Source organism: Neolamprologus brichardi, chromosome 5 (assembly GCF_056152115.1).
Source record: "Neolamprologus brichardi isolate AB-2024 chromosome 5, ASM5615211v1, whole genome shotgun sequence".
In the NCBI taxonomy this organism is placed as follows: Eukaryota; Metazoa; Chordata; class Actinopteri; order Cichliformes; family Cichlidae; genus Neolamprologus; species Neolamprologus brichardi.
Genome location: NC_142108.1, coordinates 18,930,450 through 18,956,904, shown reverse-complemented (window position 1 = coordinate 18,956,904; position 26,455 = coordinate 18,930,450). Strand labels below are relative to the sequence as shown.

Genomic DNA, 26,455 nt, shown 5'->3' with positions numbered 1-26,455 from the left:
CTGTTGAGAATCCTGTATCAGACAAGAATGGCCAACATTTCCTCTCTCCCAAGTCCAGCAGCTGGTCTCCTCAATTCACAGACGTCTACAGCACGCTGTTCAAACAGGGGACGCCGCACAGCATTAGCATACCTGCTAAACATTAGCATCGTGTGTTGCTGCCAAGTACATACAGTACAACCTCAGAGGGCCTCAAGTATAAACTGATAATAAAAAGTAATAAAAAAATATAAAATGTTGCTGGTTGTTGCATTAAAGTAAGACTATATGGCTCCGGAAAGTTCAGCATCTACTAATTACACCATCTCCAGCCAATGAGCAAACTCCCACCACTCAAACATGTTGATATTCTCTAATTCCAGACAGGCTGATTGTCTGAACACACACTGCATTAAGTGAACAGCCATTGGATTATTGATCACCCTGAGGCCAAGTCTGCAAATACAGATGCATGTGATTCCTGCTCTCCCAATGACCTAAGGAGCATTATGCAGCTAAATTATGCACAACAGTGCAGTTCACTACATTGGACTACATATTTCAAACCTGGTTTGTAAAAATTAGTGAATCCCATCAACTAATAATGAACCTTTAATGAATTAGCAAGAGTGGCTGATCTGGAATAATCCAGCTGCTCTGGCCTGAGGCTCACTGTGATAGCAGATATACTGACCAAGAGATTAAGACACGTCCACTGGTCTCGGCTCTGCTGAGCTACTTAAATCCAATATAGGGATAAAAATAGGTAGGCAGATCTAAATTAGCCTTGTAATGACTCTGAGGAAGTGATTTTCAGTGCTGCTGGGGATATCCAGGGAGTTAAGTAGGATCAATAGAGTAAGTAAGAGTATATTAACAAGTGTGTAGGATGTATCACACAAATTTAGCAGCAGTGATTACATTGTTTGCATTGTTTAGGGTGTTTAATTTATCAGGAAAATGCAAAATAAGGCAATTTTGTATTTATCTTATCGGATTTACTGTTCGTTGTTTGTAATGTATGGTCAATGATGAGCAAATCTGGCGTTTAGAGGAGGTCCCCTGACCTCTCTTAGCAAAGATAGGGGGATAAATCTCCACAATAGGAAGGATGAAGATATTCAGCTCTTGACATCTGTGGACCTACTCTGTGGACTGCAGACAACCTTGCACTGCGGCCGTCCTCACATCACTTTGGGCCAGTGGAGCAGAAAGGTGACTGAAACCACTTCATTGTGTCAGGACACAATATTCTGGCAAGGAGCAGAGCCTGAGCTTGTGGGGATTTGTGCAAACGTAGCAATAGCACTCATGAGGCTTTTTCATTGCCACAAGCAATTTGAAGGAAAAAAGTAGGACAAGAATTATTTCCAGAAAAGTTGAGTTGCTCTGTAATTTATTCATATTTAATTTTTTAAAAAAAGTGAAGAGAACATAACAAATGTTGAAAATGAAAGGTTTTTATTGTTTTTTGAAAAATTTGTTCCCATTTCATGCAGGAAATATTGACAAAAAAGTTGGAGGAAGGGCAGCAAAAGACTGGAAAAGTTGTGCAGTGCTTAAAAAACACCAAGTAGTAAGTAAATAGTAAGACATTTTCAGAGGGTCTCCAAAAGTTGATTCTGTTCATCTGGACGTAGCATTTTCTGGGAGAAATGTTTCGTCACTCATCCAAGTGGGATGAGAGGGTCTTTTTCTAAATATAAAATTGCAATGAAATTGGAGATTTCAGCTTCAGCAGTTCATAATTTTATTAAAACATTTGGAAAATCCAGGGAAACTTCGGTGAGCAAGGCCAAAAACAAATATTGAATAGTCGTGATCGTCGATCCCTGAGGCAGCACTTCATTAAAAATCGACAAGACTGCAAAGCAGAAATCACTGCATGAGCTCAGGAACACATTTCATAATTATTAAAAGTTCACTGCTTTATCTGCAAATGCATTACGCAGAAAAGTTCCAGAAAACCTGTTACATTCTTTGGGACTGAGGTGAAGTGGAAAAACAGTACTGTATGGAAGACACAATCCTCCAGGCTAAAGAGGAAAGAACCATCCAGTGTATTGGTTTGCATGGTATGGATAATTTGCACATCTATGAAGGCCCCAGTAATGCTCAAGAATATATAAGCTGGCACCACATACACGATATTGCCAAAAGTATTTTCTGCTGTCACACGTAGTTGAAATTGAGTGACATCCCATTCCTAATCTATAGGAATATGATATATGATGTTTTTATGTTCTTCCAGAAGCACATTTGTGATCAGACACTGATGTTGGACGAGAAGGCCTGGCTCTGTTGGGTTGAGGGTGAGGACTCTTCTTCCACCTCAAACTCACTCATCCATGTCTTTATGGATCTTGCTTTGCACACTGGTGCGCAGTCATGTTGGAACAAGAAGATACCATCCCAAAACCTTTCCCACAAAGTTGGGATCATGAAATTGTCCAAAATGTCTTGGAAGCATAAGCATTAAGAGTTCCTGTCACTGGAACTAATCAGCTGATGCCAACTCCTGAAAAACAACTCCACACCATAATTGCCCTCCACCAAACATTTGGTGAAATGCAGTCAAGCAAGTACAGACCTCATAGAAACCGCCAAACCCAGACTGGTCAAACTGGAAACCCCTTCCCTGAAGCTCTCTATGCACTGTTCTTGAGGCCTGTAGTGACTGACTACAGAAAGTTTGCAACTCTGGCACTGAGCATCTTAGCATCTGCTGACCCTGCTCTGTGTCCTACCACTTTATGACTAACAGCTGACTGCGGAATATTTAGCAGTGAGGAAGTTTCACGACTGGACTTGTTGCACAGTATCATGATGGAATCCAATGAGCTTGTGAGAGCAAGCCAGCAGTCAGTAGAAGCAGATACATATATATATATATATATATGAGGTATATATATATATATATATGAGGTATATATATATATATATATATATATATATATATATATATATATATATATATATATATATATACCTCATATATACATTTGTGTGTGTGTGTGTGTGTGTGTGTGTGTGTAATACCATGGGTGTGTAGTAAAACAGTCCACCTCTGATCACCCACTGAAAATATCTGGATATATCTTTATCAGATAGATATATATTCAGATAGAATATAAAAAATACAACAAAGGTGGCCCTGAATTGTCTTGATGCATGTTCATTTATGCAGGTAGGGACATCCCACTGAGTTGATTCTGGTCATGGGGATGTAACGTTTCAGTGGGAAAAACATTGCATCACTCATCCAAGGGGAGAAAGTCACTTGGATGAGTGATGAAATCTTTCTTCTGAAATGTAACATCCCGATGACCAGAATTGACTTTCTGAGATGCTCCGAATTCGATCGATTCAGAATCCACCAGTAGTTTTTCAAAAATAATCAAATGAGCTTCGATGTCGAAGGTTTATGTGCAATTTTCAGGCAAAAATGGGGTTTAAACAATTTGCCGATTGCTGCGTTATCTTTTTAATTCCCCACCGTGTCCACAACTTTGGAAGCAATGTTGTAAAAGCAAAAATGGGGGAGGGGGGGGGGGGGGGGGGGGAGTGTAGTGAATAATGCATGCAGCTCTGAGAAACAGAGGCTTCACTTGTCATTTATTCAGGGAAAAGTTAACGCTCTACCTAGAAGCACAAGTGGAAAAAATGCTGTTGGAACAAAAGGACAGGCTGGCTGCAGTTTTACATGTTGTCTGCACTTCACACTTCTGCTGATCTGCAGAGGAGGAGAGACTTTTATCTCATAATGACGCAAATTATAAAACACCTAATTTTACAATCCTGCTGTACTTGTATACTAACAGCTCTTGTTCGTCATCCAAAAAGTGTTTTCTCACTGGATGTCATTTTATCTTTTTTCCTATGAAAAAAATCACTATGCATTTAACCAAACCCAGCTCATTACAACAAAAGACAACAGCCTGGAACTGTGATTTGCATATCTGTTAGATTAGTCTCTAATCTAATCTGTAATTATACCCACACTGACAATTAACCCATTCATTGAAGCCCAATCAAGTAGAACTGGATAGTGGAAACACATCATACCAAACTCGTGAGACTTCTCATGGTCAAACAAAATGAGCTGAGTGAAACTGAGACAGGAAACAAAGAAAGAAGAAGAAAGAAGATATTTCTGGGTGTGTGTGGCGTCTGTTCAGGTCACAGTATTAAAATAACATCAACTAGAAAGAGAATATGGCTCACGCTATGAGAGATTAGCTGATTTTTGAGGTGAAAAGAAGCAAATATAGCCTGTATAGCAGATGTTAAACATCGTCCTTTCTTCAAATATTTGTGCCTTCATTTAAGAAAAATAGTACATGGTGAGAACACCCTGTGTAACATGTTGAGATGTAACCACAGATTTTTAGCGATGTTCAAGTAGGGATGTGTGAGAGCTGTTATAAGTCTCTGCTTGCAGCAAAGGGAAAACCTATGGAAGCTTGTTATAAATGCTGACAACTTCGCACTCCACCCTTTCGTGTGTATAAGGTGACCTCTGACATCACAAAACCTGAAGCTTCAAAATGCCTGACGTCAAAGTGGCTACATCCATCTTTTGTAATATTTATGAAACTGCATGATATTTATCAGGAAAATTTGTTGCTATATCACTGCAATGTGCTTCTAATTGTTTCCAACCCCATAATTATTAATTGGCATCTTCATCTTTTCTCTCTGAGCAAACCTTTTAATTAAAATTGTCCACAAAAGTTGCTTCCAAAAACTTTTGCTTTACAGATTTCCGCATTTGATTTCCGTGATGAGGATGTAGGTAGCATTTCCCTCTCTGATGTTTGTGCATCAACCCTGCACAGTGGAATGATACAACGACGCTGCTGCGTCAGCTAAACCTTCGTACAGCTGCTTCACACTCACGGGTGGCTTCTATTTTCTGCCCAGCAGACGTGAAGTCTTCTTGTTCTTTCAAATCCACATTGTGACTTTCACATGCATTAATGGCATTTCAGGCAGTGGAAATTGCAGGCTGGAGGCACTTTGATATCTTTTTATAGCCAGTGGCCGCCGAGAAGCTGCATTTTTATATGGAAAGGTTACTGAGCGTTTCCGGGCTTTTCAGGTTTACAGAGTCAGAGAATTTATGAGCTCTTATCTGAAAGTATCTAATGCCAAATCTTGACCTGCCTTACGAATCTTAATGATTCAAAGTTTTAAGATGCTCAAAAAGTTAACACTATCCCTGCAAATGATGAAATATCCCATCAATCAGTGTTTCCACATTGTGTGATAGTGTTAAAAATCTCAATTTCTCGTCTTTCTTTATATATTCATAGTCAAATCCCTTTGGGGTTGCATCAGGAAGGGCATTGGGCATAAGAAAAATAATAATCTGCCAAAACAAACAGGTGGCGCTACCTGCAGTGGCGGACCTTTGCTAATAAGCAAACAAAAGTAACTATTCATGGAGAGGTCTTGAATGATTAGTAATTCACAAGTAAATTGCTAATAGTGAAGTAATATTTGAGAAAAAAGTACATCAAAAACATTTAATCCTTTTAAATCTTTGCATGCCAGCCAGTGTATGCGAAGGCTTTGGCAGATTACATGCTAATAAGTTGACTTTCTACATGCTGCATGATAAGAAGGCTGAGATCCACCGCCATGTGCTACAACACAATATAATCTGCTATTTATCATTCAATTTTTCCACTGTGTATTCTGATGATGAAAAGAAATACTGAATTTTATTGTGAAGGCTTGCCTTGCCTTGCTGCCATCCATGATCCAATGTGATAAGCACTGACACACCCTCTCCTTGTTTACATCCTTTTATACTGAGATGCCCTCCAGATAATCTACTGATTCAGGGCTATGAAGCATTTGTATTCTGCATACATTTGCATCTGCATACACATGTAGCTGTCATTATATGTTGGACTTATCCGGCGTTATGTGCACACTGTTTGCACACTAATCCAGTGCATTCTCTGCTTGCCATAAAAACCTGAAACCAGAGAGACGACCAGCAGCTCAGCAGCTCTTAAAGACGCTCATTTAGTGAAGATGCTTTCAGCCTCCTGCCTGTCTGAAGCAAAATATTAATCAAAACCCTGCAACCCCTTCACCAGTAATATGCTCTTATCAACGCGAGCCCGTGGATGCATTCAAACAAATTGCATTATTTATAAAAGAGTGCTCTCGTGTAAAGGCAACTACAATTCACTGCACCACATCTGCATATCTATCTTCCCAAATAACTCCATGATTCAAAAATCCCAGCAGATGAACTCCTGCAACACAGCCTTACTAAGTAACACGTGTCAAGAAGCATGAATTTTACAGCACAGGGAAATGACTGATGTGTTTCCATTATTAGCTCCACTAAATGCTGTCTTAGCTGCGCTCGTGTTAATAACACTTGCTTTGAAACTCTAATCAGACGCCCCTCTCTGCAGGTGGTAATGACAAGAAACAAAGGCATTTAAAATTGATGTGACAAACCCAATACGTAGTATAAAGGCACATCTGTTTTGAAATCCGCCCGGGCTCTCCTCATTATCCTTCATAACACCGTGTGAAGAATCGCTATGCATGTAAGGCCGAGCGAAGGCATCAAAGGCGTTGACTAAGTTCTCGCTGCATGACTCCATGAGGAGAAATACCAGGCCAGTTATGGGAGGATGCAGCTGACACTTTGATTGTGGAGACAAGTCGATCTCTGCTCTATTTTTCCTCTTTGGAGAAATATGTATTCTGACCATGTTCGTTACATAATAAGATATCACTAGAGCATGCTTTATAAGCAGCGCTCCAAGGTTGTGTTCGGTGTGTCTGCACCCCTGAAAATCTTGATAGATTCCCTTTTTAATAATTTAGCTATCAGTCTGAACTATGAGAGCTCCTCAAATAGTGTCTCACCCTGACAAATTCAGTTTCAATCATACTGTGAATAACACTGTGCTGCAAAGTATGCATTCAGATCTGCTACTTAAGACTGCAGAAATTACTAAAAACATACAGAAATATTAGCCAGCACACCTGGTCTGTAAAGAAAGCTGTCAGTTTCCAGTTTCTCTTTGTGTTCAAGTACCTTTAAAGCGCTCTTTTAGCAAAGTGTAACTCTCAACACAGCTGAGCCACAGTCCCGGGTTAATCCCGCATGCTGTCCAAAAAGCTTTTGAAGCCACCTCCTTATAACACAGTGCTGCACAAGTTAATCCTTGCTCAGAAACTTGGGCAGCACCACAATGACAGTCACACAGTTTGTCAAGGATGGAAAAAAAGGAAAAATATAAGATTGCTTCTTTCCTTTAACATCACCGTAACGTGTGAAAACACAGTTTTGTTTTCCTGTCATCTCTTTGAAAACTCTCTGCTTTGTGCAAGATTTAAGCTGCGATAATGCAATCTCATTGATGCGTTAAGAATGAATTAATCATGATTAAACAGATGAATTAAAACAGCAGTAAGACTCAGGATGCGATTGTGTGGAATTGCTGAGGGTGGATGTAAGGCATGCATGTGATTAAAGATTTTTTTTGGGGGGGGGGGATATGGAGAGAGTGAAACTCACTGGCTTGCATGAGTTGTCCCTGGCGTCCAAACACCTGGGAGAAAGTGGCATGGCTGCAGGTGAGGGTGTCCTCCATGGCTGTCCCACTGGCACACGCTGCTGAGGAGAAAGAGAGTGGGGGGAGAGAATGGGGAAAGGGAAGGTCAGCATCACTGCGTCACATTCAGATGGGAAAAAGAAGGAAAATGAATGAGGAGAACAAGAGACAAGGGCTTGCCTTCAGTTGGAGCAGCTGCTGACTGATCTCTGGTGGTGACTGCTCTTCTCTGGACCCGTCCTGTGTTGTTGTTGCTGCTGCTGCTGCTGCTGCTAAGGAGCAAAATGCAGCCCCTCGCTGCTCGCACCAAAATGAGCAGAACTGCTCGCCGCACAGATAATAATGGGAGGGGGGAGTGTATGTGTGTGTGTGTGCCTGCCTGCCTGCCAGCCTGCTTGTCAGCATGTAAGTGTTCGCGCGCGCGAGAAAGTTCTGTGAATGTGTGCATGTGGGGCGAGAGAGCGATTGCAGGGTGGTAAAGCAGGTAACGCAGAGCTGTAGGCACACTTGCTCTGCCAGCACTCTGATCTTGTGCTTCGTCTGTACGGGCTGACAGTCCTCTGCGGCTCCAGACAGGCTGGATAGAAGAGAGGGGTGGCGAGGGGTGAGTGCAGCTTCTACATCAGGTAAAAGTCAATCCTTCCTCTTCCCCTCTCACTCTCAGCTTAAGTAGATAGCAGCGTCTGTCCTCTGGGCATAGGACAGGACTGTTGTTTTCTGATCTGCGTGAGTGTGCCCCCTTTTCACTCCTCCTACCCCTCCTCTCCTCTCTTCTCTACAGCCCTCATTTGCTGCGCCTCAGCAGTAACATTTCTCCTGTTCTCTCTCACATGTCTTACTAACTCTCCACCCCGCCCCATGCAAATCCCCTCGATCCATCTTAAAGCTCGGGCCGCTGCTGGGAAACAGATTCTAGCAAACTCGAGTGCTTCATCTTCCCCCGGTGCTGAGGGAGAAGAAAGAAAAAAAAAAGGAGGATGAGAAAGTGGAGAGGTTGTATAAAAAGTGAAAAGTAGGGCTGGTAGGGCTGGTACAGTTTCCAGAGGCTTCATCTTGAAAAGGAATTGGAGAAAACTGCTGAGTATAAAATAAAAATCAGCTCCTACTCCACCGAAAATATAACTCCTGTAAACTTACACTTGCCTCGATGTGTAGTGCAGCAGCTCTGGTGGAGAAGTGAAAAATGAGGCTGTCTGAAATCTTCACGCCACAGCAAAGGGCTAAATGAAGGTGTTGTAATAAATATTAACAACACCACAGGAACAAAATGAACATATGTTACGAGATCTTAAAATACCCTCCCAGACCTTGGAGGCACAGTTGTATTGTACCCAGTGTGCAGCGGTTGGCATGGAGACCTCCACCACAGACGAGACCAGCACAGTGGTTCCAGCACATTATCGCACATAGGCCATTTTTGCAATGTCTAACCTCTCTGCAGCCTGTAAACCGGTGTTAAGCAGCCAATTTCCTCCCAGGCACAGGGGGAAAAAAATCAACTTTGCCAGGAAGCAGCATTGTCATGGAGCCATCTCTCACGCCATTGCTCTGCAAGGAGAGCTCACCGGGGACCTGACCACAGCACTCACATCCTCACATCACATCCTCCTGTTTTGAAAGGAAATGACAGGAGACTCAGTAGACTGCAGTGGGCTGGTTTAAGCAGGTGCTTCTGCAAGTAAAAAAAAGTAAAAGAAGAAGAAGAAAGTGTCCTGCAATGAAAGCCTGTAAGGAAGTGATAGTAAGTTTGTAGGTTGGAAAAGGGTTAGGTAGCTGCAAACAGCATGTGGCCGCGTGCAAACCCAACTAAAAAACTGCAAAATGCTGAGGTCAAAGTGAAGCCTGGCATTTCATAAACAGTGAGAATACGCCAGGCACGCCTTCACTTTCAAGTCAGAGAGACTAATGCCCTGCAGAATACATCTCCTCTCCACCTTCATCAGCTTTAATGCTATTCTCTTTGAACAGGAAATAGAGGCATAGTGAGGTTTTTTAGGAGGCTGTAAATCATTGTGTATGAGCAGCTGTCATTCCCTTCCACTATCTATCCTGTTACTGGCAATTTTCTTTCTCCTGGGGACAAATAAGTGTATATTTTATTTTAATCCAGTCTAATCCAGATTTGTAATGTTCAACTATATGTTGTGGTAGATAAAGAAGTAAACATCTTGCATTAGTGAAGCTTGATCTTATTACTTTAAAGCTATTTAATTTATTAAAACTTATTAGCTTTAGGATATCATTAATGAAAATAATTACCAGCTCACATGAACATTAAAATAATCAGAATATCAATCTGTCCACGCTCTGAGCCACAGATGTTTATTTTTAGCATTAATGTTTGCCTTACAGGAAGCGCTTTGGCAAAGTTATTGCCTTTTGTGTGTGTGTGTGTGTGTGTGTGTGTGTGTGTGTGTACGTGCAATGGAAGTTTGCATCTTTTCAGACTTGCTCTTATCTCTTTGACATTTTCAGCCGTGCTAGTGGGACTGCGGTTTGCTCGCGTCAGCATGTTGTTCGATCCATCCGCCACGCTGGTCCAGGCTGAAATATTTGCACAGACGTTTATGCCTCCCTCAGGGGGAATCTCCGACTCTCCCAGCATTAGGTCAAAATTTCAAACTCTTCCCAGCGCAACAATAACAACATTCCTACCACTGCACTGACAGCTGTATCGTAGCATGTCATGACACTCAGCTAAGACTGCAGAGCACAAAGACTTGTATATTTAAGCAAATATTACACTTGCTTATCTCATAGCTCATATGTCTTTTGATCAGCAGGAAGGGGGCTAACTTTTCATAACTTGACTCTGTTGCTCTCCATCGGCGTCTCCACACAAAAACATCTCCTCACAACTCCAGATTGTAGTTTTCACTGATAACCATACCAACTAGAATAGGTCAACCTGGAATATATTTATCAAGATGTGAACTGAAATATTGTATTTTATTTGATGCTGATGCCATTTATTTATTTATTTGAAATTAAATGCTTGTCCTGAATTGTATGCATGGTGTAATTGAGAGGTTGAGATGGGTAATCGCTCCACTCTTTTACATCTTAAATCTGCCTCTCTGGAATGTCGTAGTTTATTTTGTCAAGTCAGGCACAGTACTGCATGGAATTGCATTTTTATGAATAGGGCTGAAGCACCGTACACAGCAATCAAGAGAGAGTGCAGCGATATTTCACCCTGACAGCATGAGTATGGTGCGGCGCTCCTCCAAGTGCCCACCCCTCCACACACACATACACACACTCACATAAACTACATTCAGCCATAAAGTATACCATCATGGCTCTGGGGCAAATAAACACGTCTCCACATCCCTCTGAATAAAGGGATGCAGCCTGTGGATCAAATCCAACAAACAGATTACATTTAATTCATAATCTCATCCATCAGAATGTCTTCTGTGAGGATCTGGTCCACGCCACAGTGCTCTGGTGAAGATTTGGAGCGCACTCTCCATTGGCCGGCATTGATAGTTCATTAGGTTTTTAGGTACTGGGGTACATAAGTGAGACGGATGAGGTCTGTCAAAAAATGAGCTCATCAGACGCACACAAGCCAGATGAGACCTTGAAAGATATTCATAGCTACGCATCCATCCCGAGAGGTTCTGAGAAGCTTTGATTTCAGAGATATTTTTCTGCATACATTGGCTGTAACAAGTGGTTATGTGAGTTACCACTGTCATCTTCACAGCTTGAAGCAGTCTGGCCATTCTCCTTCAACCTTTGACATCAACAAGCAATTTTCACCCAAAAAACTGCCGCTCACTTGACATCTCCTCTTTGTTGGATCACTCTCTGTAAACCCCAGAGATGGTTGTGTGGGAAAAAATCCCAGCAGTTTCTGAAAGACTCACACCAGCTCATCTGACACCAACAACCACAGCACACTCAAAGCCACTTAAATCACCTTCAGCTCCATTCTCATGCTCAGTTTGAACTTCAGCAGGTCATCTTAACCACGTCTGTGTGCCTAAATGCACTGAGTCGCTGCCCTGTGATTGGCTGATTAAATATTTGTTTACTTATTGCGATAATTATTGCCATGTAACAGACATTATTGGTAAATAAGAAGCAGCGGTGTGCGAGTGACAGAAATATCACAAATATGCACAACACTGAATTATTCATCATAGTTCGTGTGCACACTAGTTTTGTTTCACTGCCCATGCATGAGCCCTGCAAGGATTTATGACTGTTACTTATCAGTGACCATTCAGAATATATAAATGCACACCTGGATGGAGGACGGTCAAACCTGACTTAAATTACACTACACTTTATATTTTATAGGATTAAGTTCTAAACTAATTATTTTCAAAGTCCATAAACAAAACAGCCATATCTGATGCGTACTGTGTCCAATAGGGCTTTGACTCATATATCTGTTACACAATTTGCTTCCCATTTCTATTCTGACCCACACCACAGAGGCAAGAGTTTAAGGTAATGCACGACTCACATATCAGCCACCTGACTAGCAAACTGCTCCCAAAATAGATACAAATCTTGCAGGAACCAGTTGACGGGGTCCCCGGGTCCCCTGTCCCAGTCGTAGTCTGCCAACCCGTGAAGCAAAGGTGGCGACGTCACATGATTTATGCAAGATTTCTTACCTTCTATCAAAGTCAAATACAATGAAAACTAAAATTCATTTTTCATAATTGGGTGAAGTCCCTGCCAAACTCTAAGTGGAGAAGCTAATCGGTAAATGTAATGTGAAAGACTTTATTACAGCTCCAATGGCAGGGACATCTATTATGTTTGAAAAAAAAAGAAAGAAAAAGGTCTCAGTATATAAAAGGAGTCAGACCTGCTTATGAGTTCAGTTAATCAATCCTTTCTGTCTACATTCACCAATTGATTTTTCATATCAGTACGATACCATGATAATGCACAAGTACATATTTTAAATCAAGCCCAGTGCTGCCAATAACAACAAAAACAATTCCCAGTCCTCTCTATGCCCAAATCTCAAAAATCTGCGTATAACTGAGAGTCCCACAAGCAAAAGAACAAATAAAGCTTTACACAAATTGAAAAACGTATTTTAATTATGTCAATTACAGCAACGTTTTACATGAGGTCATTTGGGATTTTTGTCTTTGTTCATCCTTAAATACATAATTCATGAGACTGAAAGGCAAAGCATGAAGATTTCTCATGGAAATATAAATTAGCTTTTAATCATATTGTTCAATTTACTTTCCCAGAACATGCTACGAGCGTTTAAGCACTGCCTGCGTGTTTGCCGTCGGATAACTGGATGCGAGTGGGAAAGGTGGGTCGAACACTGCAGAAACAAACGTTTTCACTTGCAGCGCCTTGATGAGGTTTTCATGAAGTACACGTGAATTCACTGAAACAGAAATGGCACAGTCCTCAAAAAAAAAAAAAAAAAAAAAAAACTTCGGCTGCACTTCTGTGGCTTTCGCGTGAGAAAGAACACATGAAGCGACTTTGTATATGTTCGCTTACAAAAAAAGAAGTGTATCATGCATTTTGGCATTTAGGGAATTATCAAACTTCTTAATGATAACAAATAGTTTGCAGAGGTCTTTGCAAAAAGGCTTTAAAAAAAAAAAAAGTAAATATCTGAGATTGGAAGAATAATTTTCTGCCCGTTGGGGCAAATTATCAGCAGACCTGAATACATTCCATTACGCGCATGTTTCTTATAAATAGGCTTTCTGATCCAGCTTGAAATTTTGGCAGTTTGTTTTAAAGTGCTGTAAGAACACTGGGCTTAATGCGTGATATCGAAATTATTTGCATTAGTTTTTTTGTTTTTTTTTTAAAGAGGAGACTCCGACATCAGTCCCATCACATTTTTACAACAGGAATCACCTGCTAACACCAGATGAACAAAAAAGAAAGCAAGTTAAAAAAAAACAAAACATGACACTTGGCATGAGATTTAAACCTAAGGAAGAGCTGTCATCCAACCGTAACCATATACATACTTACCACACGCATATACAGTGTTCCTGAGGACCAATTGTTGCAGTAAACTGTACTGCCCTTTTTCATTTTTGTTTCCCAAACAAATAAGATATATTCTACAATATAAAGACTACAAAAAAAAGGAAATTCGAACATACATACTTTGCAAATCATGTATAAACTGAAGTAGGTGCCCACAAGGAGAGGCACGGGTTTAATCTAGTTTTTAACTCTATACAGCTCATGCATTAAGAGACTCTGGAGACATCCAAATAAAACAAACAAACAAATAAAAACAACAAAAAAAAAAGACCTAAAAGGGGGGGAAAATAATAATAATAAACAAGTTTCCCTAACACTAACTGATACATGATTGCCATTTGCAATATGTCAGCTTTCCAAAAATAACGGAGCCCTAATCTTACTGTTTTGGGTCAAGTAAGGACACACATTGAATATATTAACTCACTGTCATTTACAGTTTCCTTCTTTTGTGTTTTTTTTTTTTGTTGTTGTTGTTGTTGTTGTTTTTGCACGGCTGGCTAGAAATCGAGGCTCAGTTCAGTTCATAAGATGGATGGAAGATAAAGAGTTCCCTCCTTAAATCCAGCAAGGCAGTTGAGATAAGCAGACTTGACATGTTTCGAGTAGGAAAAAAAACCAAAAACAACTGAGCAAAACGTCACAAAGGGCGTCCTCGGTTACACGATGACTCCAGAGTGCTACCTGATAGGTGAACAGAGGGAGCTCAATAATGTCACATGGCTCACTTCGTCGCCACCTCCTTTTGGGGGGGGGGCAAACAAACAGAAGCAGCACAATGATTGGTCAGTTATTTGAATTGCTTCAAAAACATGACAAACAAACATGACATCAGTATGATAATCAGTGTGACTGCAGTAAGCCAACAGATAACTCACCTGAGTGTCTTTTGGCTCTTGAATTGGTTGTTCATCGGTCTTCGGCTCAGCAGCAGGAGCTGTGCTGGCCATCTGTAAGCTCCTGGTGACGGGACCACCAACTCTCTCCCGTGTTCGAAGAGAGAACCGCTCCTCCTTCTTCACTTGTTGTTGCTGCTGCTGAGTTGTTGATGGCGTTGATGATGATGACTTGGCCTCCGTTAATCTCTTGGGTGCTGCCTCTTTGCCCATACGCTGCATTCTCATGGCTGGCCGTTGTGAAGCCTCGCTAGGAGTGTCCACGGCTGAAGGGGTGGGAGGTAAATACTGAACTTGGCCCTTTTTAGTTCTTTTGCTTGCAGGAACCAGAGCTGGGAGGGAGGCGGGCCTCTTTGGTCGGCCCACCGCGGCAGGGGTTTTCCCTTTTCTTGCCTGGAGACGTTCGGGGTCTGCACCACCGGAGCTACGAGCCCTGGTCTTTCCCAAAGGTTTAGATTCAGTGTCTGCATGTGCTTCACCGTCAGATGCTTTTTTCCTCAGACTCGTGTTTTTATCTGCCACAGACCCTAGCTCTTTTTTCACCTCTGCGAGACCTCTTTTGCCCTTTTTAACAACGATGGGCTTCATGGGGCAGCTGACCGCCATGTGCTTAGTCAGACTCGCGGTATAAGTAAACACACGACTGCAGTGGGGGCAGACATTAGAGGTGTGCTCTTCTTCCACTTTGATGGCAGCCTTCTTTGCATTCGTGGCGGTTTTATTTTTCTGCGAAATTGCCTTCTGCACCAGCTCGTGTTTCTTCTTGCTCAGGGCACTCATTTTTGTTTTGCCAGTGTCTTGATTAAAGTTTAGTCTCTTTGGCTGACCCATTCTACGGAAAGCACTCTGGCCTGCAGCGGCTGCTGTGGGGGACGCCACTCCGTTTGGACTCTTCACTATTTGCTTGAGAGGGATGGGGTTTTTCTTGGGAGTGTAACGCTTTTTATCACTGGCGCTGGCACAGACCAGTATGTGTTGGTGCAGTTCGGGCATGTTGTCAAAGCTGTTGCCACACTTGGTGCAGCGAATGGCAGTGCTAAAAGTCTGTGGTATGTTGTGGGTGGTGAAGTTTGTAGCCGAGGCCACAGAGCCAGCATGGGAACGGCTATGATAAGGAAATGGGGGTGGTTTATAACTGGGGTAGTGCTGATTAATGCCAAGGCGGACATCAGGACCTTTAGGCTTCCCTCCTTCTGATGCCATGATCTTTATTGTAGTGTACAGCTCCTCATTGGGGTCCTCTGCCCCCTCCTCTGCATGATTTCCATTAACATCTGGCTCTTCTTTTAGTAAATGAGAGTCGCTGGGTGGCGCATTTTCATCAGCCATCTCAAGCGCTGGTGTTGAGGGACTGCTCTCCTCTTTGGCTCTGGAAGGATCAGTATAATTCTGTGGCCTAAGTTTCCCACTCTCTACAGTAGTATGTGAGCATGCTTCATTTGGATGCAGATCCTTCTGATGCTGCTGGAGGTTACAGAGAAAGGCAAACTCTTTGGAACAAATGGAGCACACAAAGATCTGGCCCACTCCATGTAGTGTCGTCCGATGAGCAAGCAGGGCTGGAGCGTCACCAAACAGCTGGACGCAAAACTCGCACTTGAACGGCCAGTCTGCGGCGTGCTCTACGATATGTCCGCTGAGCTCTTTGATGGAGCCAAACGGCTCTTCACACACATTACACACAAAAGTCTTGCAGTACGTCATGTCAATTTCCTCAGGCTCAGCAGTTTTATCAGTCGGTTCAGGGGCAGCAGGGAGAGCAGCAGCAGGCTGAGGAGAAGAGTCAAAGCCACACGGAGAGGCATGACTAGTACCCAATAACTCATCTATACAGTGCTCAGGTTCTTCTTTTATTGTAATCGGATGGGGAGACTGCGAAGCTTGTGATGAGGATGAATCATGTGACTCAGAAGGAGCTTTTGAAGAGGATGAGGATTCTGGTTGGGACGAAATAGCAGCAAAGTCAGGTTTCTCAGTTTCAGAGACAGTGTCATGGTTCTGATTACCATTAGGCAGACTGTTGGAAGTTCCAGTCTGCGATACATCATCCTCTGTAGTGGGCATATCGACCGATTCTGCCTCTGGAGGGCTCGGTGTACTTGAGCCATTTGCGGGACCTTTAAGTGAAGTGTCTGGGAAATCCAGCAGCTCAGAGATGTGCTTCTCCTCCTCATCTTTGCTTTCCTCAGCTGAGAAGCTCTCCTCCTCCAAGTAGGATTTCTCTTCAATTGATCTCGGAGACATTTTTGGTGAGAGCACAGGCAGAGGCCTCAGCAAGGATGAGTCCGAAGGCTGAGAGAGAGGAGAACTAGGCATGGCTGGCGGAGAGGGTATGGTGGGTAGTACAGGCGGAGGTGGCGTCGGGGATGTGACACTAGAAGTCCCGGGTGAAGAGGGAGTCATGGTCATGGGGGTCAAAGATGGCGGGGAGGGGTTGGCTGAATCGGATGCAACATTTGGAGAGTGAGAAGGGAAAGAATTTATGTTCGCCAGAGTCGAGGGACCCTCATCTCCCGGCAAATTTAGACCAGCATACTCGTTCATTAGCACCTTTGCAAGCATGCTGGTGTTAGGCTTTCTCTTTTTGGTTAGTGGCTGTGGTGCTGCATTCCCCTTTGATTCGGGCTCGCCTGTGGTCTTCCGATTGAAGCTTAAATCAAGAGCCGAATCCCCGAGCACCTTGTTCAAATTCTCACTCTTCTTGCTGACGGAGTTTGACAAATCCAAGGGCTGCTGATTACAGGAATTTCCTCCGCTACTAGAGGATGGTTGGTTATGGGTGGCATTTCCAGAAGGGCTCAGAGTTTCCCTGTCATCTTTGTCCATCAGGCTCTCAGAAGGTGATGCGGTCTGGCTTTCCAGCTTCGGTACCTTAAGAGCGTATGAGCTTGCCACTTCAACTTTACCGCTCTCCTTTTTACTTGCAGGGCTGAGCTGCGGAGACGACGACGGAGGAGAAGCCGTTCTTCTTTTAAACTTCCCTGAAGACCCTTGCAGCGGCATGACGGACAGCTGCGAGGCTAGCTTATGGCTGTCTGTTATCAGAGTTACGGTTGATTTCTGAATGTCTTGCGCCTGAAGAAGCTGTTTGAGTTTCGGCGAGAGGTAAACGTTTTTCTCTCGCTGAAAAGCCGATGAATCAGTGGCCTGTTGAAACAGACCTCCCACTAACAAGTTGGATGAGGAAGATGTGGAAGACGATGATGAAGATGACGCCGAAGTTTCCGTCTCCATTTTAAGGCTGGGAATAAAGGGGGGTGTAGATGTTCTCCTTTTAGCTGCTGGCTGCCCAGTGTTGGAGGTTTGCTTTGTGTTAGTTGTTCTAGTCTCCACCTTCAGCGCTTGACTGATCTGAGTTGGGTTGAGGATGACGGTGTCCAGACCAAACAGAGCTGCAGATCTCGAGTCCACTTCTATCACTTCACAAGTACTCACTGCGCTCGTGGACACGATCTTGCCATCGATGTAGAAGCTCAAATTCTCAGAGATGTTTTTGGATATGTCAACCGCGTAATCGTCTCTGTCTGCCTCGTCTTCCGTGTCTGCACTGGGAACGTAGACAGTCGGAGGGCTCATGCTGGGGGACCCGTCAGGCTGCCGCGCTGCCTCTTGCTGCAGCATAGCTTTCCTGCGAACTCCCTTTGGTAACAAGTGTCGTTCGTGTATTCTGCGTTGGTGTCTGCGCATGTTAGTGTGTGTGCCAAAGGCTTTATTGCAGTACTTGCAGGGGTGGAGTTCTTTTGACTCCCCGTTTTCATCCAACATAAAGGGACGGTCAACTTGAGGCCCCAACTCCTTTCTCTGCATATCAGAGTTGTGCAGTTGTCCTCCTGTAAACTGGGATCCTGTGGCTATATAGTGAGTAGTTGGGCTGGTGCAGTCAGGGCTTGAATCCGTCTGCACCACAGGACTGGCAGGTCCAGCCAGATAGCCGGGCCTTTTCTTAGAGCCGCTCTCATGCCGTCTCTCGTGCCGCCGCCGTCCCACCTGTGAGCCAAAAGATTTATTGCAGTAGCGGCACTTGAAAAGTTGTGCTTGCTGGTTGCTCATGGCATGAATGTGTATGTGACGCTCCAGGCCCTGTCTGGTGGCGAAGTGGCGCTCACAGTGCTGACAGGGATAGGGCTCTCCTTGTGGATCACCCTCAAGGTCACCATCAGGGTCAAGATCGGGATCAACCTCTGGCTCTCGCCCTGCTAGGGAGGAAGACTCCGACTTTACCTGTGCATCCCCGTGGCTTTCTTCGGGGCAGGCTAATTTGTTTAACATGGAATCAGTGACAGTTAAATGCAGAGCAGCTTCTGAGTCTTCCACATCATCACCATCCTCCTCCTCTTCCTCCTCTCCTTCTTCTTCTACTTCATCGTCCTCTTCATCCTCCTCTGCCTCCTCCAAGTCTCCTCTGTCTGTTAATGCTGTTGACATGTCCTGTACATCTTTATGGTCAGTGCTTCCCAGTGAATGCGCCGTCTTGATTTCCTGCACGGATAACGGCGTCCCATCCTTCTCCGTCCCCTTCACTCCTGCAAAACATATCAAAATTAATCAAATGTTTTAAGTAGTTGCAACACACAGGTAGCAGTTAATAAAATAAATAAAATAAAATTGTTTAAATCGACTGCTTCACAATAAGGAAACTTACCTCCTTCCCCATCCCACATCTCCTTGACAGTAGGTTTGGTTCCACTCGTTTTCTTGAATCCACCCAAACCAGCCTGTCTGGCTTTCTCCAGCAGCTTTCTTCTGGCTGCAAGTACAAACACACACACATCACTTTAGTCAAGAAAAGTTATCTTAGTATCCTGTAATATCCTTTCCTCTTGATATTTTTTTTTATTGCCGCCAGATTACTTTGACTTTAAGTTCTACACCAAAGTCAGCTCAAATATTTCCTCAGCGATTGCTCAGTTCTGTACAGCAAATCTTTCAGTTTGTACACACTATAATTTACAGGCATGATAAGTCATTTAAATGTGACAATTACCTAATGATTGAGGCTCACACTAAGCCCAATAGGACATATTTTGAATGCCTATGTCTAGTTTGACTCAGGAGTCTCCCCTGCACCTCCTTGTCACTGAAATGAATCAAAAGGTCATCTGACCTGGCCTTTAAAGCTCAGTTCATAGCAGAGAAACACATGCTGCAGGTCAGGCATCTGACCAGCAGGGCCAGAGCCATTCTGCCAAATCCACAGCAGCTGCACCACTGCCCACTTTTGTACAATTTATCTTTGTGTACATTTGTGTAAACTATTGTTTTTTAATCCAGCAGTCACTCTACAAGTACACCACACACAGGTTAGGGAATATGGATCATTGCTGATCCAAAGGCAGGATGGTTAATTTACTGAGGTTCACTTCGCAGTACAGTGGCATTAGGGGTCACAGCATACTGCCTGTAGAGTTGTACAGCTCACAATCCTCAGATTTATTTTTTTCTGATGTTATAATGAAGGATTTGCGTTTCTGTCTGCTGAATGTAGCTATTAATTGCATGTTAATAGCAAGTCAAGTCATTTATAAAACTATATATCAAATGTGGGCAGATGTACTCCATTCTACTGCACTGTACTCTTGTAATATTATACATTTACAGCAGAATATAAAGCAAAACAGTCCGCACTGACCAATTTTTGACATTGCACACTGCATATTTTTAATCATTTTGCCTTCTTTTTTGTAGTCATGTATTGACGACATCTCATGACAAGGTGAGAGCTTGCTGTCTTTTATGGAAATAACATGTTCAAAGTTCATGCTGGTAAATGGAAATGTGGCACACAACACAACAGCCAAGGTTACCGTTTCTTGGAATTTATCAGCTGCGCTGATGGTACTAGTGCTTACTTTCACGTTTTTATACGTTATTTATTTCAAAGTAAGTGAGGAGAGAAGGGGGAGAAGGCACAGAAGCAGTTTTGTGTGCTGCTACTCTTTGGTTTTGTTTTGATGTTGTGTCACGGAAAGTTTCTGTTTGCCAACCCGGAATATAACACTGCCTCGACCTTTTACATAGTGGATGCCTGTGTATTCACCGCCAGCGATGAGTTTTTAATAATAAAAGTACCCTACACACACGCACAGTTTCCATTCTTTTCCTGCACACCGAGATGTCCGTGCGATCACACCTAGCCCTTTAGCTTACTGCTAGCACAGAACACCAAGTATGACAACTCGATGAACTGGTTATTCTGGACCCCAGCGATGTATCGCCCGATTTCAAACACTACATGCAAAAATACAACCGCGATATTTCAGCTTGTTACCCTTTCCTTAGATGGGCCCCTCGATCAGCCTCTGCTTGGATAAGGAAGCTGGCTAGTTAGCTAACCTGCTATAGGCCATCATCAAGACGAGAGGCTCGCCGATGGATGGCTTTCACGCTTTAGGAACTCAAGGAAGGTCACATCCTCGACAACGTCAGGACCCAGATGAGGAAAAGCTGCTAAAAAAAAGTTGCTCGGAGTCTCGCTTGAAAGCGAAACAAGTCATCTCACGGACCGGGTATAGCCACTTGGTCGGCGTTTAGAGCCAAATCAGCCGCTATGGGCGAACGTAAAGTCTGATACGAAAGTAAAGAAAAGCCCCGCACATCGCGACCGTTAACGTTAGCTTCCACTAGCCTTCCTTCATTTGTAGCTCGCTAGCTCGCCACTTACAACTTCGGCTGGGCTCCACAGCAAAACAATCCCCGGCTAATTTGCGTATCTGCCACAAGGGAGAAACAAAGCTCTTAAATGTCATCATGGTTATGAAGTAAAAGGCCTCACCTCGCCTCGCTCTGGCTGAATTTTTCCTGCTCAGACTGCTGGCCCTTTCTTCCTCTAGTGCAGCTGTTATCTCAGGGTTGTCTTCCACAGTGTACCACACCAGCAGCTCCTCTCCCGGCCCGATAGGCTGCAACAATGAGAGATGAGGTCGCCTACCAATCACAGACCGGCTTGCTGAGAGGCAACGGGGATGTTTGGGTTACTGTGCATCTAATCTGTCTAAAGGCTTAGGGTATTTGACAGTGTTTTAAGAATAATCTCAATAGGAACAAGCATGCAACATATAACCTTTGTCATTTCAAAATTAACGAAGTTAATTACCACTTTATGAGGTTTATAAAGGCTTTATAAATCACACTACATCTAAACTTTCAAATTCAGTTTTTTGTAATAGTTCGAAGGGGTACCTTAGAGGATAATTACAGGTGTTACCGTCATCTGAGCCCTTTGTTTGGTAACCAATTTAATGCTTTTGTTTTAAATGGTAAATGTACACCTGTACAATCCAATACTACTCACTGAGGTAGTACTTTTTAATAAAGCCCATTAGACATGTAGACATTATTCATATCAAATATAAGAATGGGAAAGAAAGGTGATTCAAGGTGGCATGGTTGCTGGTGGTTGATCCCCTCCTTACAAAGCTCATATCATCTCAGACTGTTGTTTTTTTTTTTTTTTTTAAAAAAACATGACATTGAGTTCACTGTACTTAAATAGCCTCCACAGTCACCAGATCTCAATCCAGTAAAGCACCTGGGCAATGAATGTGTTGATATGGGAGATTCACATCATGGATGTGCAGCTAATGAGGTGTACCTAATAAACTGTCCAGTGAGTGCATGCTACATTAGACTGTCATTACTTATTCATCAGTAATAATAAAATACACACACACACATATATACATATACATACATACACATACATGCACACATATATATACATACATACACAAATACATACATACATCCTCGCCTCTGTCAGTGCGCCCCAGGGCAGCTGTGGCTACAATGTAGCTTGCCATTGCCAGTGTGTGGATGTGTGTGTGAATGGGTGGATGACTGAATGTAGTGTAAAGCGCTTTGGGGTCCTTAGGGACTAAGTAAAGCGCTATACAAATGCAGGCCATATATATATATATATATATATATATATATATATATATATATATATATATATATATATATATACACACATATACATATATACACACACACACACACAGACACACATATACATATACATATATATATATATTATATATTATATATTATATATATATAGTTTCATGTTGCTGTAACAAATAAATACACCGAGTTTAAGTTTAGGGTTTGGGGGGAGGGTTTACTGTTAATTCTAATCCTCCACAGAAACATCCAGACGGCTCGAGAGACACCATAGTGAGCCGCTACACTCCAGCAGAAAATCATTAATCAAAGAGAGGCAAATCAATTACACCTTTGCCTATATTTGTGGTTGATGATTAACAACAGCTGTTAAGTGACAGGTTACATCAACTCTGCAGAGAGCAAGAGGGCCAAAAACAATGTTCCCGGGTGTCTCAAGTTCATCTAAGAAAAACCATCCAACCCTGAGGATCTTAATCAGCAGTACATTCATAGTCACACATGCAACACGCTGACACGAGAATGTGTTTGACCTACCCTTAATACTTTGTAGTGAATGGCTCTGTTGATTTCCAGTGGGAAAAGATTCTGCTCTTCACTGGAGCGGGCCCAGTTAACGTATCGCAGCCAGTTCCCCTTCATGGGGTCTGTGGCATCGATACACATCCAGCCCCGTGTTGGGAAATAAACCTACAGAACACAAGCGGGAAGGTGACGTTCTAAAAAGCAAATAAATAAATAAATCTAAATCAGAAACAGAGATGCCGTAAAGAGTTTTTTAATTCTGTGCCTCAGAAAATTCCAAATGTTTATGTTAACTTGCTCACGGCACACAGAGGACTTCCTAAACTCTTTTGAACTACTGCTGCTTGATAAAGAATGCAGCTGGGCTCGTTATTAGCAAGTATCACAGAAAAAGGTGGCTATGCGCATTTTTAGGGAAAAGGAGCCGGGGGAGGGCTGCAACATACCTCCCACATGTAAACATTGCTGGTCACCTGGGACCTTTTCTTCTTCTCTCCAACAAACGGACCAAACTTCTTGCCTTTAGGGATGACTCGTGTCGCCCAAACACCTGAAAATAATAAAAATAAAGAAATAAAAAGCAAAGACACCTTACTCATGCCACATCTGAGAGTTATATATTAATGCATTTATTAATAATGTATGGAAATATGTGAGCACTTGTTTTGTGTGTGTGTGTGTGTGGGAGGGGGGGGGGGGGGTCATTTTAGGACTGATTTAGATGTTTAAATTCTAACTTTGTGCACAGAATAAATCAGTTAGCAGAAGCAGGAGATCCAATAATTATGCAACTATATTTCAACCCGGTGGATTTTGTGTCAGATAGGAGATCAAGGTGAGCAGTATCATATCCTGGTTTGTCCTTGCTTTGATTTTTTCCCCCCTCTTTGATCAGTTTCTTCATTATTATTTTATTGCATTTGCTCACTTTGATTTCAAATACAAATCAATACAACCCACACTTCTTGAATTAATGCATGTTTGCATGTCCATATAATATATCTGTCTAGCTGTAAAGCACGGGTGTTTAGCACCACGAGATGTTTATGCATCTAACAGACTCTTTGAAGGAGTAAGCACGCACGAGGCATGTTAGAAAAAACACTCAAAGCCTTTGACTCAGATGACTCGCTTCATGTTTGTTTAAGCTCTGATTCAGTTATCATTTTCAAGTTTCACTTTCTGGCCCAGCCTGGTCTTGCTTTGCTCCACAATCATTGGTTGTTGGAAGTCTGTTTCAAGGTTATATAGCCGTGAGATTCAAATGAAACTCAACATGTTGCCAGTCCTAAAAGAAGTTGTTACAGTTATGAAATGAGACCGGCTACTCACCAATGCGGCTCTGATTTACAGCAGAAGGCCCCAGATTCAGATAGTCAGGCAAATCTTTCCACACATGAGCTGGAATTTCATTCAAAGACTCCACTGTACCTCCAGTAATAGCCATGACCTGCAATAAGTGACATAAAGCAGCACTCGTTGATTGTCAAAAGCACCTGGCTCATTAAAACATTTGCAGTTATATTCTGCTGCGTTTTTACTTGTCTGTGCATAAAACTGAGATCCAATAGCAGATAAAAGCAAAACTTATGATGTCTTATTATCTACAGTGATCCATTTCCTGTTCTTAAAAAGAAACAGCTGTTCTTTTTTCTGACATGGAAGTTACAGCATGTAAATCTGACCACAGGTAGACAGCATTTTGGAGATATTTCCTCGTCAGCTTCTGTTACAGAAGCCTCTTGTGGCTCTGAATAATTATGCAGCCATTTCTATTCCCCAGATGCATAAGCAGCTAAAAGGTTTATGCTTCAGATTCAGTAAGGCTGATTTACAGGAATTTTAAAGAATAATTCTCAGTGGTATCACAATACAGCAGTATATTGTATATATGAAACAATCATTTACTACAGACCTCAGTCAGAGTGCAACTGAGGCAAAAACACACACCCATGAACAGGCAAAAATCCGAGATTGTGTACTTGTATGTGTGTAATATTATTCCTTTTCAGTTTAATAATGTAGCTCTCAGGTTTAATCATCAGTGCCATTTGTTATTTCCACCCCTCCAAGTTTCTTCTTCAGCACAAGCTGGTGAACTACCATTTATTTAGTAAGCATCATCTTAGTTCACTTAGAGCCTTACAGGCAGCAGCTCTTTAACATCTCTAGTATCAGTGGGCAGAAACTGTCACAATCATGCAAACCCTGTGCAAGTTAACAGAAACCTTTCAAATTACACTCATAAAAAGTAAAAGAGATTGAGGAAAAAAGCTAAAATAATCTTTTGTTTGATGGTTTTAGAGGTGTTTTTTTTCCTGTCTATTAACTAATCGCGGAATTAACTTTCAGCTCAGCAAATTAATCCTGCAACTATTTCCATAACAGGCACATACTGAGCTTTAAGTCTCCCGCTTTATATCCCAACTGGCAGAAAAGCCATTTGTTAGGGACAGCAATAAGCAGCTGACGCATGTGTGGCTCTGTGGACCAGGCATACGCATTATTACACTCAATCCAATAAAGAGATATAAAACCCGAGCGGTTCACTAGCAGATATTTTGACCTTAACGACTGTAACGTGACAAAATGATGAGGCAGTGGCAGATAAATGGCATATCTGAGACAATAAACCTCACTGTCTCCACTTGAGGCACTCGAGCTTGAGCTATTGATGCCCCTTTAAAATAAAGGCTAAAATGCTTAACTTTTTATTGGCCAATCGGTGTAGATTGATTATATATTTTTTCTTTTACTACCACCGGCGTTCCTGGAGTTGTGATCAGACATGTTTAAATCCCCCCTAGCTGAAGTTCAAGCAACAAACAGCAAGAGATGTTAATTGGGGTGTGTGCGTAAAGCGCATTTTAAAGCGTCTTCTCAGATCGTCAAAGAAAAAAAAAAAAGTTGATCCAAGCAAACAAAACAGACTGGAAGCCTTACACTAAAGCGCCTGAAAGATGCAGTTTATTGTTACCCTTGAAGGCAAACCGTCCGCTCCCCTTATTCTTCCCGATGCTGGCCGGGAGTAAGGTGGTTGGAGCGGTTTTTCTCCCTCAATATTTCCTGTCGTAAGGTGTTTGTTGGGTTTAGGATACTCATACGCGCACTTACCTGCTTTATTTCACCGGGAACTTGTGATTTTTGTGCTCTACCTGCTGTCAATCTGTTGAAAATGGCGGATGGAGGGAGGCTTGAGTCGAAAGCCTTTTCAGTGACTCGAATCGCGGTGTAGTGGAGTTGGGAGAGGCAGCCTCTCAGACCCGTGCTCACACACAGCGATGGGGCAAATATAATTCTCAAGTCAGCCTGCGAGGAAGGAGGGGGGTGTTTTGGTTTTCTTTCTTTCTTTTTCTTTTTTTTTTTTTTGTGGACGACCAGAGCAAGGCTCCCTTGCTCGCCTCTCTTGCGAGCAGTGGTCCAAGTCCTGTCCACACTGCAGCCTAACATGAAACCATGCCAATTAAGTACCTTGCCTAGATTCATCTGTGAGCATAATGGGCCTGTAGGCTGGTACCATCTGTGCATCCATGAATAGCAGAGAGGAACTCAATAAAA

General features: G+C 42.6%; 2 protein-coding genes across 2 annotated transcripts in view; both read right to left on the bottom strand.

Annotated features, from left to right (window-relative positions):
- kaznb (kazrin, periplakin interacting protein b) overlaps positions 1-7,626 on the bottom strand; it is a 139,065-nt gene extending 131,439 nt beyond the window's left edge. The window contains exon 1 of the mRNA XM_006783205.2: positions 7,535-7,626. Within this exon, the coding sequence (XP_006783268.1) occupies positions 7,535-7,610 (76 nt within the window). The 5' untranslated portion in view covers positions 7,611-7,626. The remainder of the gene's footprint in view (positions 1-7,534) is intronic.
- Positions 7,627-12,653: 5,027 nt separating this feature from the next.
- On the bottom strand, positions 12,654-26,060 carry prdm2b (PR domain containing 2, with ZNF domain b). Its single transcript, XM_006783207.3, has 8 exons — positions 26,012-26,060; positions 24,230-24,347; positions 23,344-23,447; positions 22,910-23,062; positions 21,243-21,369; positions 19,113-19,217; positions 14,453-18,993; positions 12,654-14,316 (listed from the first exon to the last, which is right to left on the bottom strand). The coding sequence occupies exons 2-8, from the start codon at positions 24,342-24,344 to the stop codon at positions 14,299-14,301; spliced, it is 5,163 nt and encodes a 1,720-aa protein (XP_006783270.2). The 5' UTR covers positions 24,345-24,347; positions 26,012-26,060; the 3' UTR covers positions 12,654-14,298.
- Positions 26,061-26,455: the final 395 nt, after the last annotated feature.